The sequence below is a fragment of the Salmo salar genome, chromosome ssa12 (genome assembly GCF_905237065.1).
Source record: "Salmo salar chromosome ssa12, Ssal_v3.1, whole genome shotgun sequence".
Taxonomy (NCBI): domain Eukaryota; kingdom Metazoa; phylum Chordata; class Actinopteri; order Salmoniformes; family Salmonidae; genus Salmo; species Salmo salar.
The window spans coordinates 9,043,668-9,062,500 of NC_059453.1; the positions used below are offsets into that span (position 1 = coordinate 9,043,668).

Below are 18,833 nucleotides of genomic sequence, written 5' to 3' on the forward strand. Positions count from 1 at the left end.
ATTGATAAGACTGAAGTAGATCAAAGGTAATTCAAAAATCTATATTGTGTTGCACCTTTAACCAAAAGCCTAACAAATTAACTCTTAAAAAAATTACAAAGTAGAAAGACTTGATTGTCTTTATTAAGACATCCTCTATATTTAATTTCAGCCAGTCAGCCCAAGCTGGCCGCAAGCCCGACCCCCACCAGTTTAGTCAATAATTCAACTCACTCCCAACACAATTTCCTTCCCACCTATTTTTTTTTTATTCCCAAGGGAAAGGTTTGGAAACCAAAGTTAAAAAAAACACAAAAAACACATGCACCTACACATTATTATAATTATTTAAAAATATATATCTAACCTTTATTTAACTAGGCAAGCCAGTTAAGAACAAATTCTTATTTACAATGACTGCCTACCCTGGCCAAAACCAGACGGCACTGGGCCAATTGTGCGCTGCCCTATGGGACTCCCAATCACGGCCAGATGTGATACAGCCTGGATTCAAACCAGGGACTCTAGTGACACCTCTTGCACTGAGATGCAGTGCCTTAGACCTCTACGCCACCCGGGAGCAGCATATTTTCCATATAATTAACCTCATATGCGTAATAGTACTGTAGAGCTCTTTTTACTTGCACCCAATATAGCTGGGTAACCCAGTCCTGCCGCTAGGGGTCCACCACCCTGCCCCTAGGGGTCCACCACCCTGCCCCTAGGGGTCCACCACCCTGTCCCTAGGGGTCCACCATCCTGCCCCTAGGAGTCCACCACACCACCCTAGGAGTCCACCACACCACCCTGCCCCTAGGAGTCCACCCTCCTGCCCCTAGGAGTCCACCCTCCTGCCCCTAGGGGTCCACCCTCCTGCCCCTAGGAGTCCACCCTCCTGCCCCTAGGGGTCCACCCTCCTGCCCCTAGGAGTCCACCCTCCTGCCCCTAGGGGTCCACCACCCTGCCCCTAGGAGTCCACCCTCCTGCCCCTAGGGGTCAACCCTCCTGCCCCTAGGGGTCCACCCTCCTGCAATTCTGAAATTCAAATCAAATCAAATTGTATTAGTCACATGCGGCGAATACATTTCACCTTACAGTGAAATGCTTAATTACGAGCCCCTAACCAACAATGCAGTACCAATAAGAATAAGAAATAAAAATAACAAGTAATTAAAGAGCAGCAGTAAAATAACAATAGCGAGACTATATACAGGGACACCGGTTAGTCGAGGTAATATGTACATGTAGGTAGAGTTATTAAAGTAACTATTAAAGTAAGACTATGCATAGATGATAACAACAGAGTGGCAGCGGTGTAAAGGGGGGGGGCAATTCAAATAGTCTAGGTAGTCATTTGATTAGATGTTCAGGAGTCTTATTTCTTGAGGTAGAAGCTGTTTAGAAGCCTCTTGGACCTAGACTTGGCGCTCCGGTACCACATGTCGTGCGGTAGCAGAGAGAACAGTCTATGACGAGGGTGGCTGGAGTCTTTGACAATTTTTAGGGCCTTCCTCTGACAGCGCCTGGTATAGAGGTCCAGGATGGCAGGAAGCTTAGCCCCAGTGATGTCCTGGGCCGTACAATCTACCCTCTGTAGTGCCTTGCGGTCGGAGGCCGAGCACTTGCCATACCAGGCAGTGATGCAACCAGTCAGGATGCTCTTGATGGTGCAGCTGTAGAACCTTTTGAGGATCTGAGGACCCATGCCAAGTCTTTTCATTCTCCTGAGCGTGAGTAGGTTTTGCCGCGCCCTCTTCACGACTGTCTTGGTGTGCTTGGACCATCATCCCTAAGTTTATACATCCACAGTGTGATCAACGGATTTGACATTTTTGTTGTCAAATTGTCTTTTGTTTCATTTTTACAACAACATTCCAAACTTGTTTAGCATTTATAGTCCAATTGTGTCATGATTTCAATATTTGTATTAGTTTGCATGTTTCAACCGGGACTTTTATTTTGAAGGCGATACGCCGATTCCACTTTTGCTGCTCACAACACTCGCGTGTTTGAATGAACGAAGGAGCCCACGAGTACCTTCAGACTCAACTTGAGAAGAGTACGATAAACGTTGACTAGTATTTCTATAACTTAGCAAATTAAACGATACATTGTTAGCATTTAATCCAACGTGTACGGTTACTGATTGAGGTTTAGTACAGTAGCTAACGTAAGCAATCCCGACTCGTGTCGTTTGTTGTGCTAGCTTGCATGTTAGCTAGCTAGCCAATTCTGCTATACTTGCTAGTGACAAATAAGAAACTAGATAGATAACGTTATCCAGGTAAATGTGTTTTTTCTAACAGTTAAACTATTATCCAGGAGTCCTGTATATGATCAAATATGTCCGAAGCACAAGACTTGAGAAAGCGCAGTAAGAAACGCTATGGCGGCGGACACCGGAGTAAGAAGTACAAGGGTTCCCGGGAGCTTGAGGTGGGCATGCAAGGTATTCTCATCACCTGTAATATGAACGAGAGGAAATGCACCGCGGAAGCCTTCAACCTGCTCAACGAATACGCCGATCAACTCTACGGACCTGAGAATGTAAGTAGTACGTTTAGCGAGGCCATGTACGAATACGTGAAGAGGTGTTTCCCTTAATTCCTGCCTTGAAGTCATCGCTGGTGAAAAGCCGTTGAGTGGAACGGATAACTGTCCAATCATGTCAATCAAATCAGGGATCAACTGAACGTAAATAGGAGTAGGAGAAAGGAGTCATTTCTGAAGTAACTGTACTGTACATCTTTATTGGTAGTTATCTTTGTTAATAGTTATAAATCGGTATTTTTGTTTAAAGTAACTTCTCTAAACTCTCCTGACAACCCAGTTTAAGGAACCCGAGGAGAGCAGTAGTGAGGAAGAGGAGGACGAAGATGCGGAGGCAGCTCTGAAGAAGGAGGTGAAGCAGCTCAAAGCATCTTCAGGGAAACGGGAGCGGCGCTTCCAGGCTATGGACAGTGGAGCCAACAACGTCATCTTCATCAAGACGAAGAACCTCGGTGAGGAAGAGTTTGACAGACAGCATCCCAGCTCCTTAGACAGAGATGAAGCATGTCTCAAAAGACACCCAGTATATATTTATATCTTATTTAATTGATCCTTCATTTAACTAGGCAAGTCAGTTAAGAACAAATTCTTATTTCCAATGACGGCCAACACCGGCCAAACCCGGATGACGCTGGGCCAAATGTGCGCCGCCCGATGGGACTCCCAATCACGGCCGGTTGTGATACAGCCTGGATTCGAACCAGGGATGCTGTGAAACTTGGGAGCCCACTACTTTGAACCAGCGCCCAGAGTGGAGAGTGAGACCACTCATTTAGCAGACACCTTTATCATAGTTCTTTGGAATGATTTGTGCCGTCATGCCACTACTTGGCATGACAAGGAGCTGACATGACAGCAGAAACAGATCTGGGACCAGGCTAGGTTTTATCCTTAGTTCATTAAAGAACTGCCAACAGTGACAATTACACCTATTCAGAAGTCCTCAAAATAGTCTGTTTGGTTTCTAACTAACTAGTCTTTTTATTCTCCCCATCCCCCCCTCTCTTGCTCTGTCTCTCTCCAGACCCTGATAAGCTGGTGCATCACATCCTGTCGGACCTCCACATCACCAAGAAGAACAAGTCACGAGTCATCCTCAGAATGCTGCCGGTGAGCACATGTAATGTTATGTGGCTGAGTATCAGGTGGCATGGAGGTTTCCTGACCGTCCAACCAGAAGAGAGAGGGAGAGACTAGCTGGAAGAATTTCTCTTTTCTAGAATGTGTGGGTTTTTATTGGTGTTTTATTGGTGGGGGGGGGGGGTTCCTTGTGGTTCTGATGGTTCTGTGTGTTCTAGGTGAGTGGAACGTGCAAGGCGTTCCAGGAGGACATGGATAAGTTCCTGAGTGTGTTCTTAGAGCCGTGGTTTAAAGCCCCCAACCAGGGCAGCTACCAGATTGCCTTCAAGGCCCGGAACAGCTCCCACAACAAGAGGGATGACATCATCAAGGCCCTGGCAGGTAGGCTACATGGACACAGTACTGGGAAACATCTCTAGATACAGTGTGTTCAGAGACGAGAGAATAACCCAAAATCAAATCACATTTGATTGATCACATGCACCTGGTGTACATTGAAATGCTTGCTTACGAACCTTTCTCAACGATGCAGAGTTTAAAAACTAAAATGGTAACTAACACGAGGAATACAATAAAATACACAATAACTAAGCTATATACAGGGAGTACCAGATCAATGTGGAGCTATATACAGAGAGTATCAGTACCAGATCAATGTAGAGCTATATACAGGGAGTACCAGATCAATGTGGAGCTATATACAGAGAGTATCGGTACCAGATCAATGTAGAGCTATATACAGGGAGTACCAGATCAATGTGGAGCTATATACAGAGAGTATCAGTACCAGATCAATGTAGAGCTATATACAGGGAGTACCAGATCAATGTGGAGCTATATACAGAGAGTATCAGTACCAGATCAATGTGGAGCTATATACAGGGAGTACCAGTACCAGATCAATGTGGAGCTATATACAGGGAGTACCAGTACCAGATCAATGTGGAGCTATATACAGGGAGTACCAGTACCAGATCAATGTGGAGCTATATACAGGGAGTACCAGTACCAGATCAATGTGGAGCTATATACAGGGAGTACCAGTACCAGATCAATGTGGAGCTATATACAGGGAGTACCAGTACCAGATCAATGTGGAGCTATCTACAGGGAGTACCAGTACCAGATCAATGTGGAGCTATATACAGGGAGTACCAGTACCAGATCAATGTGGAGCTATATACAGGGAGTATCAGTACCAGATCAATGTGGAGCTATATACAGGGAGTACCAGTACCAGATCAATGTGGAGCTATCTACAGGGAGTACCAGTACCAGATCAATGTGGAGCTATATACAGGGAGTACCAGTACCAGATCAATGTGGAGCTATATACAGGGAGTACCAGTACCAGATCAATGTGGAGCTATATACAGGGAGTACCAGTACCAGATCAATGTGGAGCTATATACAGGGAGTACCAGTACCAGATCAATGTGGAGCTATATACAGGGAGTACCAGATCAATGTGGAGCTATATACAGGGAGTACCAGATCAATGTGGAGCTATATACAGAGAGTATCAGTACCAGATCAATGTGGAGCTATATACAGGGAGTACCAGTACCAGATCAATGTGGAGCTATCTACAGGGAGTACCAGTACCAGATCAATGTGGAGCTATATACAGGGAGTACCAGTACCAGATCAATGTGGAGCTATATACAGGGAGTACCAGTACCAGATCAATGTGGAGCTATATACAGGGAGTACCAGATCAATGTGGAGCTATATACAGGGAGTACCAGATCAATGTGGAGCTATCTACAGGGAGTACCAGTACCAGATCAATGTGGCGCGATAGACAGGAAGTACCAGTACCAGATCAATGTGGAGCTATATACAGGGAGTACCAGATCAATGTAGAGCTATATACAGGGAGTACCAGTACCAGATCAATGTGGAGCTATATACAGGGAGTACCAGTACCAGATCAATGTGGAGCTATATACAGGGAGTACCACTACCAGATCAATGTGGAGCTATATACAGGGAGTACCAGTACCAGATCAATGTGGAGCTATATACAGGGAGTACCAGATCAATGTGGAGCTATATACAGAGAGTACCAGTACCAGATCAATGTGGAGCTATATACAGGGAGTACCAGTACCAGATCAATGTGGAGCTATATACAGGGAGTACCAGTACCAGATCAATGTGGAGCTATATACAGGGAGTACCAGATCAATGTGGAGCTATATACAGGGAGTACCAGTACCAGATCAATGTAGAGCTATATACAGGGAGTACCAGATCAATGTGGAGCTATATACAGGGAGTACCAGTACCAGATCAATGTGGAGCTATATACAGGAGTACCAGTACCAGATCAATGTGGAGCTATATACAGGGAGTACCAGTACCAGATCAATGTGGAGCTATATACAGGGAGTACCAGATCAATGTGGAGCTATATACAGGGAGTACCAGATCAATGTGGAGCTATATACAGAGACAGTACCAGATCAATGTGGAGCTATATACAGGGAGTACCACTACCAGATCAATGTGGAGCTATATACAGGGAGTACCAGTACCAGATCAATGTGGAGCTATATACAGGGAGTACCAGTACCAGATCAATGTGGAGCTATATACAGGGAGTACCAGTACCAGATCAATGTGGAGCTATATACAGGGAGTACCAGTACCAGATCAATGTGGAGCTATATACAGGGAGTACCAGTACCAGATCAATGTGGAGCTATATACAGGGAGTACCAGTACCAGATCAATGTGGAGCTATATACAGGGAGTACCAGTACCAGATCAATGTGGAGCTATATACAGGGAGTACCAGATCAATGTGGAGCTATATACAGGAGTACCAGATCAATGTGGAGCTATATACAGGGAGTACCAGATCAATGTGGAGCTATATACAGGGAGTACCAGATCAATGTGGAGCTATATACAGGGAGTACCAGTACCAGATCAATGTGGAGCTATATACAGGGAGTACCAGTACCAGATCAATGTGGAGCTATATACAGGGAGTACCAGTACCAGATCAATGTGGAGCTATATACAGGGAGTACCAGATCAATGTGGAGCTATATACAGGAAGTACCAGATCAATGTGGAGCTATATACAGGGAGTACCAGTACCAGATCAATGTGGAGCTATATACAGGGAGTACCAGATCAATGTGGAGCTATATACAGGGAGTACCAGTACCAGATCAATGTGGAGCTATATACAGGGAGTACCAGTACCAGATCAATGTGGAGCTATATACAGGGAGTACCAGTACCAGATCAATGTGGAGCTATATACAGGGAGTACCAGATCAATGTGGAGCTATATACAGGGAGTACCAGTACCAGATCAATGTGGAGCTATATACAGGGAGTACCAGATCAATGTGGAGCTATATACAGGGAGTACCAGATCAATGTGGAGCTATATACAGGGAGTACCAGATCAATGTGGAGCTATATACAGGGAGTACCAGATCAATGTGGAGCTATATACAGGGAGTACCAGATCAATGTGGAGCTATATACAGGGAGTACCAGTACCAGATCAATGTGGAGCTATATACAGGGAGTACCAGATCAATGTGGAGCTATATACAGGGAGTACCAGTACCAGATCAATGTGGAGCTATATACAGGAAGTACCAGATCAATGTGGAGCTATATACAGGGAGTACCAGTACCAGATCAATGTGGAGCTATATACAGGGAGTACCAGTACCAGATCAATGTGGAGCTATATACAGGGAGTACCAGTACCAGATCAATGTGGAGCTATATACAGGGAGTACCAGTACCAGATCAATGTAGAGCTATATACAGGGAGTACCAGTACCAGATCAATGTGGAGCTATATACAGGGAGTACCAGTACCAGATCAATGTGGAGCTATATACAGGGAGTACCAGATCAATGTGGAGCTATATACAGGGAGTACCAGTACCAGATCAATGTGGAGCTATATACAGGGAGTACCAGATCAATGTGGAGCTATATACAGGGAGTACCAGTACCAGATCAATGTGGAGCTATATACAGGGAGTACCAGTACCAGATCAATGTGGAGCTATATACAGGGAGTACCAGTACCAGATCAATGTGGAGCTATATACAGGGAGTACCAGATCAATGTGCAGCTATATACAGGGAGTACCAGTACCAGATCAATGTGGAGCTATATACAGGGAGTACCAGTACCAGATCAATGTGGAGCTATATACAGAAAGTACCAGTACCAGATCAATGTGGAGCTATATACAGGGAGTACCAGATCAATGTGGAGCTATATACAGGGAGTACCAGTACCAGATCAATGTGGAGCTATATACAGAGAGTACCAGTACCAGATCAATGTGGAGCTATATACAGGGAGTACCAGTACCAGATCAATGTGGATCTATATACAGGGAGTACCAGTACCAGATCAATGTGGAGCTATATACAGGGAGTACCAGTACCAGATCAATGTGCAGAGGTACAAGGTATTTGAGGTAGATATGTACATGAAGGCAGGGTAAAGTGACTAGGCATCAGGATAGATAATAATAATAAGGTATTTGAGGTAGATATCCAATGAGTGTGTGTATATATAGTCTAGTGAGTGTGTATATATAGTCTAGTGTGTGTGTATATATATATAGTCTAGTGAGTGTGTGTATATATATATATATATATATATAGTCTAGTGAGTGTGTGTATATATATAGTCTAGTGAGTAAGACCCGCTGCATGAAGTCTGACTGTCTGCACTTCACAGTTAGACTATTAGTGTTTCCTTTGCCTTTAGTTATTTTTTTCTGGTTACTTTTCCTCCAGTACCAAGTCTGCCTACTCTCACAGTAGGCTACTGCTTCCACTAATCCGACCTGGTGCAATCCCACAGGGTAAAGGCCACGTGCAATCTTTCAAGTTCCAAAAAGTCTCGTCGAACTTGGGCAATCAGTTGCACGATTAGAACTTTATATACTTCTTCCCACATTTGTAACCATTGTTTGTGTGGTTACTTCATTGTTTGTGTGGTTACTTCATTGTTTGTGTGGTTACTTCATTGTTTGTGTGGTTACTTCATTGTTTGTGTGGTTACTTCATTGTTTGTGTGGTTACTTCATTGTTTGTGTGGTTACTTCATTGTTTGTGTGGTTACTTCATTGTTTGTGTGGTTACTTCATTGTTTGTGTGGTTACTTCATTGTTTGTGTGGTTACTTCATTGTTTGTGTGGTTACTTCATTGTTTGTGTATGTTTGATTTGGCGCTGTGTGTGTTGTGTTTCTGTGCTGTCTGGGCTTGTCAGATTCACTGTAATTAAGTTTTTTTGGCCCACAAAACCTCATAATAATACATGTCCTGTTCAAGTATCAAATCAAATGTTATTGGTCACATACACGTATTTAGCAGATGTTATTGCGGGTGTAGCGAAATGCTTGTGTTCCTAGCTCCAACAGTGCGGTAGTATCTAACAATTCACAACAATACACTCTAAAAGTCAAAGAATGGAATTAAGAAATATTAAGAAATTAGGACGAGCAATGTCGGAGGGGCATTGACTAAAATACAGTAGCATAGAATACAGTATATACATATGAGCAGAGTAAAGCAGTATGTGAACAAGTTCGACAGCTCAATATCAACAGTGAAATCAGAGTTTGTTTTCTTTTACAATTCTTTCACCTTGGAATAATGTTTGCCTTTCATTTAAGACATCCAGCCAGCCTGAGGGTTGCTCATCAAGCCATACAGGTCTACTTACAAACAGAAAGCATGTCGCACCAGATTGCACTGTCAGATTTAGGTCAACAGACAGCATAGATTAAATATCAGCATATGTTTTCCTCTCGGATCCAGCATCTGGGAAAAGTTTTGATGGATGTGTGCATACCACTATTCTACACCTTCACATGTACATTTTCCATGGATTCATGTCTGTGTCCACGTGCTTGCTCAGCTAATTAACATACTTGGGTATTTGCATTCTGCTTGTGAATACATGTGCTTTTCTTGGGTGTGTGTTTGCTTGTATGGGTGTGTGTGATAGACTTGTCCCTCTCTTTCAAACATAAACTTTGTCTCTTACTTTGAAAACGTGCCTTTTCAAATCCATATTAATGGATATGAGGCCCCTGCACACAAAAAAAGAAGAGAAAAAAAAGATTTAGATGCACTATTGTAAAGTGGTTGTTCCACTGGATATTATAAGGTGAATGCACCAATTTGTAAGTCGCTCTGGATAAGAGCGTCTGCTAAATGACGTAAATGTAAATGTAGTGAGTGTGTATATATAGTCTAGTGAGTGTGTGTGTGTATATAGTCTAGTGAGTGTGTGTGAATATATAGTCTAGTGAGTGTGAGTGTGTATATAGTCTAGTGAGTGTGTATATATAGTCTAGTGAGTGTATATATATATATAGTCTAGTGAGTGTGTGTATATAGTCTAGTGAGTGTGAGTGTGTATATATAGTCTAGTGAGTGTGTGTATATAGTCTAGTGAGTGTGAGTGTGTGTATATATGGTCTAGTGAGTGTGAGTGTGTATATATATAGTCTAGTGAGTGTGTGTGTGTGTATAGTCTAGTGAGTGTGTGTATATAGTCTAGTAAGTGTGTATATAGTCTAGTGAGTGTGTGTGTATATAGTCTAGTGAGTGTGTGTGTATATAGTCTAGTGAGTGTGTGTGTATATAGTCTAGTGAGTGTGTGTGTATATAGTCTAGTGAGTGTGTGTGTATATAGTCTAGTGAGTGTGTGTGAATATATAGTCTAGTGAGTGTGTATATATAGTCTAGTGAGTGTGTGTATATATAGTCTAGTGAGTGTGTGTGTATATAGTCTAGTGAGTGTGTGTGTATATAGTCTAGTGAGTGTGTGTGTATATAGTCTAGTGAGTGTGTGTGTATATAGTCTAGTGAGTGTGTGTGTATATAGTCTAGTGAGTGTGTGTATATAGTCTAGTGAGTGTGTGTATATAGTCTAGTGAGTGTGAGTGTGTATATATAGTCTAGTGAGTGTGAGTGTGTGTATATATGGTCTAGTGAGTGTGTATATATATAGTCTAGTGAGTGTGTGTGTGTGTATATAGTCTAGTGAGTGTGTGTGTGTGTATATAGTCTAGTGAGTGTGTGTATATAGTCTAGTGAGTGTGTATATAGTCTAGTGAGTGTGTGTGTATATAGTCTAGTGAGTGTGTGTGTATATAGTCTAGTGAGTGTGTGTGTATATAGTCTAGTGAGTGTGTGTGAATATATAGTCTAGTGAGTGTGTGTGAATATATAGTCTAGTGAGTGTGTGTGAATATATAGTCTAGTGAGTGTGTGTGAATATATAGTCTAGTGAGTGTGTGTGTATATATAGTCTAGTGAGTGTGTGTGTATATATAGTCTAGTGAGTGTGTGTGTGTATATTGTCTAGTGAGTGTGTGTGTGTGTGTGTATATTGTCTAGTGAGTGTGTGTGTGTGTATATTGTCTAGTGAGTGTGTGTGTGTGTATATTGTCTAGTGAGTGTGTGTGTGTGTATATTGTCTAGTCAGTGTGTGTGTGTATATTGTCTAGTGAGTGTGTGTGTGTGTGTGTGTGTGTGTGTATATTGTCTAGTGAGTGTGTGTGTGTGTATATTGTCTAGTGAGTGTGTGTGTGTGTATATTGTCTAGTGAGTGTGTGTGTGTGTATATTGTCTAGTGAGTGTGTGTGTGTGTATATTGTCTAGTGAGTGTGTGTGTGTATATTGTCTAGGGAGTGTGTGTGTGTATATTGTCTAGTGAGTGTGTGTGTGTATATTGTCTAGTGAGTGTGTGTGTGTATATAGTCTAGTGAGTGTGTGTGTGTATATAGTCTAGTGAGTGTGTGTGTGTATATAGTCTAGTGAGTGTGTGTGTATATAGTCTAGTGAGTGTGTGTATATAGTCTAGTGAGTGTGTGTATATAGTCTAGTGAGTGTGAGTGTGTATATATAGTCTAGTGAGTGTGAGTGTGTGTATATATAGTCTAGTGAGTGTGAGTGTGTGTATATATGGTCTAGTGAGTGTGAGTGTGTATATATGTAGTCTAGTGAGTGTGTGTGTGTGTATATAGTCTAGTGAGTGTGTGTGTGTGTGTATATAGTCTAGTGAGTGTGTGTATATAGTCTAGTGAGTGTGTATATAGTCTAGTGAGTGTGTGTGTATATAGTCTAGTGAGTGTGTGTGTATATATAGTCTAGTGAGTGTGTATATATAGTCTAGTGAGTGTGTATATATAGTCTAGTGAGTGTGTGTATATATAGTCTAGTGAGTGTGTGTGTGTGTGTGTGTATATTGTCTAGTGAGTGTGTGTGTGTGTGTGTGTGTATATTGTCTAGTGAGTGTGTGTGTGTGTATATTGTCTAGTGAGTGTGTGTGTGTGTATATTGTCTAGTGAGTGTGTGTGTGTGTATATTGTCTAGTGAGTGTGTGTGTGTGTATATTGTCTAGTGAGTGTGTGTGTGTGTGTGTATATTGTCTAGTGAGTGTGTGTGTGTGTGTGTGTGTATATTGTCTAGTGAGTGTGTGTGTGTGTGTGTGTGTATATTGTCTAGTGAGTGTGTGTGTGTGTGTATATTGTCTAGTGAGTGTGTGTGTGTGTGTGTGTGTGTGTGTATATTGTCTAGTGAGTGTGTGTGTGTATATTGTCTAGTGAGTGTGTGTGTGTATATTGTCTAGTGAGTGTGTGTGTGTATATTGTCTAGTGAGTGTGTGTGTGTATATTGTCTAGTGAGTGTGTGTGTGTATATAGTCTATTGAGTGTGTGTGTGTATATAGTCTAGTGAGTGAGTGTGTGTGTGTATATAGTCTAGTGAGTGTGTGTGTGTATATATAGTCTAGTGAGTGTGTGTGTGTATATATATATATATATAGTCTAGTGAGTGTGTGTATAGTCTAGTGAGTGTGTGTGTGTGTATAGTCTAGTGAGTGTGTGTGTGTGTGTATAGTCTAGTGAGTGTGTGTGTGTATATATAGTCTAGTGAGTGTGTGTGTGTATATATAGTCTAGTGAGTGTGTGTGTGTATATATAGTCTAGTGAGTGTGTGTGTGTATATATAGTCTAGTGAGTGTGTGTGTGTATATATAGTCTAGTGAGTGTGTGTGTGTGTATATATAGTCTAGTGAGTGTGTGTGTATATAGTCTAGTGAGTGTGAGTGTGTATATATAGTCGTGTGAGTGTGTATATATAGTCGTGTGAGTGTATATATAGTCGTGTGAGTGTGTATATAGTCTAGTGAGTGTGTGTGTATATATAGTCTAGTGAGTGTGTGTGAATATATAGTCTAGTGAGTGTGTGTGAATATATAGTCTAGTGAGTGTGTGTGAATATATAGTCTAGTGAGTGTGTGTGAATATATAGTCTAGTGAGTGTGTGTGAATATATAGTCTAGTGAGTGTGTGTATATATAGTCTAGTGAGTGTGTGTGTATATAGTCTAGTGAGTGTGTGTGTATATAGTCTAGTGAGTGTGTGTATATAGTCTAGTGAGTGTGTGTATATAGTCTAGTGAGTGTGTGTGTGTATATAGTCTAGTGAGTGTGTGTGTATATATAGTCTAGTGAGTGTGTGTGAATATATAGTCTAGTGAGTGTGTGTGAATATATAGTCTAGTGAGTGTGTGTGAATATATAGTCTAGTGAGTGTGTGTGAATATATAGTCTAGTGAGTGTGTGTGAATATATAGTCTAGTGAGTGTGTGTATATATAGTCTAGTGAGTGTGTGTGTATATAGTCTAGTGAGTGTGTGTGTATATAGTCTAGTGAGTGTGTGTATATAGTCTAGTGTGTGTGTGTATATAGTCTAGTGAGTGTGAGTGTGTATATATAGTCGTGTGAGTGTGTATATATAGTCGTGTGAGTGTATATATAGTCTAGTGAGTGTGTATATAGTCTAGTGAGTGTGTGTGTATATATAGTCTAGTGAGTGTGTGTGTATATATAGTCTAGTGAGTGTGTGTGAATATATAGTCTAGTGAGTGTGTGTGAATATATAGTCTAGTGAGTGTGTGTGAATATATAGTCTAGTGAGTGTGTGTGATATATAGTCTAGTGAGTGTGTGTGTATATAGTCTAGTGAGTGTGTGTGTGTATATAGTCTAGTGAGTGTGTGTGTATATAGTCTAGTGAGTGTGTGTGTATATAGTCTAGTGAGTGTGTGTGTATATATAGTCTAGTGAGTGTGTGTATATATAGTCTAGTGAGTGTGTGTGAATATATAGTCTAGTGAGTGTGTGTGAATATATAGTCTAGTGAGTGTGTGTGAATATATAGTCTAGTGAGTGTGTGTGAATATATAGTCTAGTGAGTGTGTGTATATATAGTCTAGTGAGTGTGTGTGTATATAGTCTAGTGAGTGTGTGTGTATATAGTCTAGTGAGTGTGTGTGTATATAGTCTAGTGAGTGTGTGTATATAGTCTAGTGAGTGTGAGTGTGTATATATGGTCTAGTGAGTGTGTGTGTGTATATATGGTCTAGTGAGTGTGAGTGTGTATATATATGTCTAGTGAGTGTGTGTGTGTAGTATATAGTCTAGTGAGTGTGTGTGTGTGTATATAGTCTAGTGAGTGTGTGTGATATAGTCTAGTGAGTGTGTATATAGTCTAGTGAGTGTGTGTGTATATAGTCTAGTGAGTGTGTGTGTATATAGTCTAGTGAGTGTGTGTGTATATAGTCTAGTGAGTGTGTGTGTATATAGTCTAGTGAGTGTGTGTGAATATATAGTCTAGTGTGTGTGAATATATAGTCTAGTGAGTGTGTGTGAATATATAGTCTAGTGAGTGTGTGTATATATAGTCTAGTGAGTGTGTGTGTGTATATTGTCTAGTGAGTGTGTGAGTGTGTGTGTGTATATTGTCTAGTGAGTGTGTGTGTGTGTGTGTGTATATTGTCTAGTGAGTGTGTGTGTGTGTATATTGTCTAGTGAGTGTGTGTGTGTGTGTGTGTATATTGTCTAGTGAGTGTGTGTGTGTGTGTGTGTATATTGTCTAGTGAGTGTGTGTGTGTATGTGTGTGTGTGTATATTGTCTAGTGCGTGTGTGTGTGTGTGTTATATTGTCTAGTGAGTGTGTGTGTGTGTATATTGTCTAGTGAGTGTGTGTGTGTATATTGTCTAGTGAGTGTGTGTGTGTATATTGTCTAGTGAGTGTGTGTGTGTATATTGTCTAGTGAGTGTGTGTGTTATATAGTCTAGTGAGTGTGTGTGTGTATATAGTCTAGTGAGTGTGTGTGTGTATATAGTCTAGTGAGTGTGTGTGTGTATAGTGGTGTATATAGTCTAGTGAGTGTGTGTGTGTATACTTGTGTGTATATAGTCTAGTGAGTGTGTGTGTGTATATATAGTCTAGTGAGTGTGTGTGTGTATATATAGTCTAGTGAGTGTGTGTGTGTATATAGTCAGTGAGTGTGTGTGTGTATATAGTCTAGTGAGTGTGTGTGTGTATATATAGTCTAGTGAGTGTGTGTGTGTGTATATAGTCTAGTGAGTGTGTGTGTGGTGTGTGTGTGTATATAGTCTAGTGAGTGTGTGTGTGTATATATAGTCTAGTGAGTGTGTGTGTATTTAGTGTGTGTGTGTATATATAGTCTAGTGAGTGTGTGTGTATATATAGTCTAGTGAGTGTGTGTATATATATAGTCTAGTGAGTGTGTGTGTGTGTGTGTGTGTATATATAGTCTAGTGAGTGTGTGTGTGTATATATAGTCTAGTGAGTGTGTGTGTGTATTATATAGTCTAGTGAGTGTGTGTGTGTATATATAGTCTAGTGAGTGTGTGTGTGTGTATATAGTCTAGTGAGTGTGTGTGTGTATATATAGTCTAGTGAGTGTGTGTGTGTGTGTTATATAGTCTAGTGAGTGTGTGTGTGTGTGTGTGTATATATGTCTAGTGAGTGTGTGTGTGTGTGTTATATAGTCCAGTGAGTGTGTGTGTGTGTATATAGTCTAGTGAGTGTGTGTGTGTGTATATATAGTCTAGTGAGTGTGTGTGTATATATAGTCTAGTGAGTGTGTGTGTGTATATATAGTCTAGTGAGTGTGTGTGTGTATATAGTCTAGTGAGTGTGTGTGTGTATATATAGTCTAGTGAGTGTGTGTGTGATATAGTCTAGTGAGTGTGTGTGTGTATATAGTCTAGTGAGTGGTGTGTGTGTGTATATAGTCTAGTGAGTGTGTGTGTATATATAGTCTAGTGAGTGTGTGTGTATATATAGTCTAGTGAGTGTGTGTGTATATAGTCTAGTGAGTGTGTGTGTGTGTATATATGTCTAGTGAGTGTGTGTGTGTATATAGTCTAGTGAGTGTGTGTGTGTATATATAGTCTAGTGAGTGTGTGTGTGATATATAGTCTAGTGAGTGTGTGTGTGATATATAGTCTAGTGAGTGTGTGTGTGTATATATAGTCTAGTGAGTGTGTGTGTGTATATAGTCTAGTGAGTGTGTGTGTGATATATAGTCTAGTGAGTGTGTGTGTATATATGTCTAGTGAGTGTGTGTGTGTGTATATAGTCTAGTGAGTGTGTGTGTGTGTATATAGTCTAGTGAGTGTGTGTGTGTATAGTCTAGTGAGTGTGTGTGTGTATATAGTCTAGTGAGTGTGTGTGTGTATATAGTCTAGTGTGTGTGTGTGTTATGTGTAGTGTGTTATAGTCTAGTGGTGTGTGTATATATAGTCTAGTGAGTGTGTGTGTGTATAGTCTAGTGTGTGTGTGTGTGTTATATAGTCTAGTGAGTGTGTGTGTGTCTGTGTGTGTGTATATAGTCTAGTGAGTGTGTGTATATAGTCTAGTGAGTGTGTGTGTGTATATAGTCTAGTGAGTGTGTGTGTGTGATATATAGTCTAGTGAGTGTGTGTGTATATATAGTCTAGTGAGTGTGTGTGTATATATAGTCTAGTGAGTGTGTGTGTGTGTATAGTCTAGTGATGTGTGTGTATATATAGTCTAGTGAGTGTGTGTGTGTAGTCTAGTGAGTGTGTGTGTATATATAGTCTAGTGAGTGTGTGTGTGTGTGTATATATAGTCTAGTGAGTGTGTGTGTGTGTGTATATAGTCTAGTGAGTGTGTGTGTGTATATATAGTCTAGTGAGTGTGTGTGTGTGGTGTGTGTGTATATATAGTCTAGTGAGTGTGTGTGTGTGTGTGTGTGTGTATATATAGTCTAGTGAGTGTGTGTGTCAATATATAGTCTAGTGAGTGTGTGTGTGTATATATAGTCTAGTGAGTGTGTGTGATATATAGTCTAGTGAGTGTGTGTGTGTATATATAGTCTAGTGAGTGTGTGTGTGTGTGTATATATAGTCTAGTGGTGTGTGTGTGTGTATATAGTCTAGTGAGTGTGTGTGTGTATATAGTCTAGTGAGTGTGTGTGTATAGTCTAGTGAGTGTGTGTGTGTGTGTATATAGTCTAGTGAGTGTGTGTATATAGTCTAGTGAGTGCTGTGTGTGTATATAGTCTAGTGAGTGTGTGTGTGTATATATAGTCTAGTGAGTGTGTGTGAATATATAGTCTAGTGAGTGTGTGTGTATATATAGTCTAGTGAGTGTGTGTGAATATATAGTCTAGTGAGTGTGTGTGAATATATAGTCTAGTGAGTGTGTGTGAATATATAGTCTAGTGAGTGTGTGTATATATAGTCTAGTGAGTGTGTGTGTATATAGTCTAGTGAGTGTGTGTGTATATAGTCTAGTGAGTGTGTGTGTATATAGTCTAGTGAGTGTGTGTATATAGTCTAGTGAGTGTGAGTGTGTATATATGGTCTAGTGAGTGTGAGTGTGTGTATATATGGTCTAGTGAGTGTGAGTGTGTATATATATATAGTCTAATGAGTGTGTGTGTGTGTATATAGTCTAGTGAGTGTGTGTGTGTGTATATAGTCTAGTGAGTGTGTGTATATAGTCTAGTGAGTGTGTATATAGTCTAGTGAGTGTGTGTGTATATAGTCTAGTGAGTGTGTGTGTATATAGTCTAGTGAGTGTGTGTGTATATAGTCTAGTGAGTGTGTGTGTATATAGTCTAGTGAGTGTGTGTGAATATATAGTCTAGTGTGTGTGAATATATAGTCTAGTGTGTGTGAATATATAGTCTAGTGAGTGTGTGTATATATAGTCTAGTGAGTGTGTGTGTGTATATTGTCTAGTGAGTGTGTGAGTGTGTGTGTGTATATTGTCTAGTGAGTGTGTGTGTGTGTGTGTGTATATTGTCTAGTGAGTGTGTGTGTGTGTGTATATTGTCTAGTGAGTGTGTGTGTGTGTGTGTGTATATTGTCTAGTGAGTGTGTGTGTGTGTATATTGTCTAGTGAGTGTGTGTGTGTGTGTGTGTGTGTATATTGTCTAGTGCGTGTGTGTGTGTGTGTGTATATTGTCTAGTGAGTGTGTGTGTGTATATTGTCTAGTGAGTGTGTGTGTGTATATTGTCTAGTGAGTGTGTGTGTGTATATTGTCTAGTGAGTGTGTGTGTGTATATAGTCTAGTGAGTGTGTGTGTGTATATAGTCTAGTGAGTGAGTGTGTGTGTGTATATAGTCTAGTGAGTGTGTGTGTGTATATTGTCTAGTGAGTGTGTGTGTGTATATATATAGTCTAGTGAGTGTGTGTGTGTATATATATATATATATATATGTCTAGTGAGTGTGTGTGTGTGTATAGTCGTGTGAGTGTGTGTATGTATAGTCGTGTGAGTGTGTGTATATATAGTCGTGTGAGTGTGTATATATAGTCTAGTGAGTGTGTATAGTCTAGTGAGTGTGTGTGAGTGTGTGTGAGTGTGTATAGTCTAGTGAGTGTGTGTGTGTATATATAGTCTAGTGTGTGTGTGTGTGTATATATAGTCGTGTGTGTGAGTATATAGTCTAGTGAGTGTGTGTGTGTATATATAGTCTAGTGAGTGTGTGTGAATATATAGTCTAGTGAGTGTGTGTGTGTGTGTGTGTGTATATATAGTCTAGTGAGTGTGTGTGTGTATATATAGTCTAGTGAGTGTGTGTGTGTATATATAGTCTAGTGAGTGTGTGTGTGTGTGTGTGTGTGTGTATATATAGTCTAGTGAGTGTGTGTGTATATATATAGTCTAGTGAGTGTGTGTGTGTGTATATATATAGTCTAGTGAGTGTGTGTGTGTGTGTCTATATAGTCTAGTGAGTGTGTGTGTGTGTGTCTATATAGTCTAGTGAGTGTGTGTGTGTGTGTATATATAGTCTACTGAGTGTGTGTGTGTGTAATATATAGTCTAGTGAGTGTTTGTGTGTATATATATATAT

At 40.5% G+C, this 18,833-nt stretch overlaps 1 protein-coding gene across 2 annotated transcripts in view; it reads left to right on the plus strand.

Moving 5' to 3' along the window:
* Positions 1-1,935: 1,935 nt before the first annotated feature.
* The window catches only part of thumpd1 (THUMP domain containing 1), a 42,157-nt gene continuing 25,259 nt past the window's right edge, over positions 1,936-18,833 (plus strand). Inside the window, exons 1-5 of one of the 2 annotated variants that reach the window (XM_014130116.2) lie at positions 1,936-2,038; positions 2,302-2,526; positions 2,810-2,981; positions 3,554-3,639; positions 3,828-3,990. In XM_014130116.2, coding sequence (XP_013985591.2) covers positions 2,323-2,526; positions 2,810-2,981; positions 3,554-3,639; positions 3,828-3,990 — 625 coding nt within the window. In that variant the 5' untranslated portion in view covers positions 1,936-2,038; positions 2,302-2,322. Of the gene's footprint in view, positions 2,150-2,301; positions 2,527-2,809; positions 2,982-3,553; positions 3,640-3,827; positions 3,991-18,833 lie in introns of both variants that reach the window. The other variant, XM_045690646.1, reaches the window with a different exon arrangement.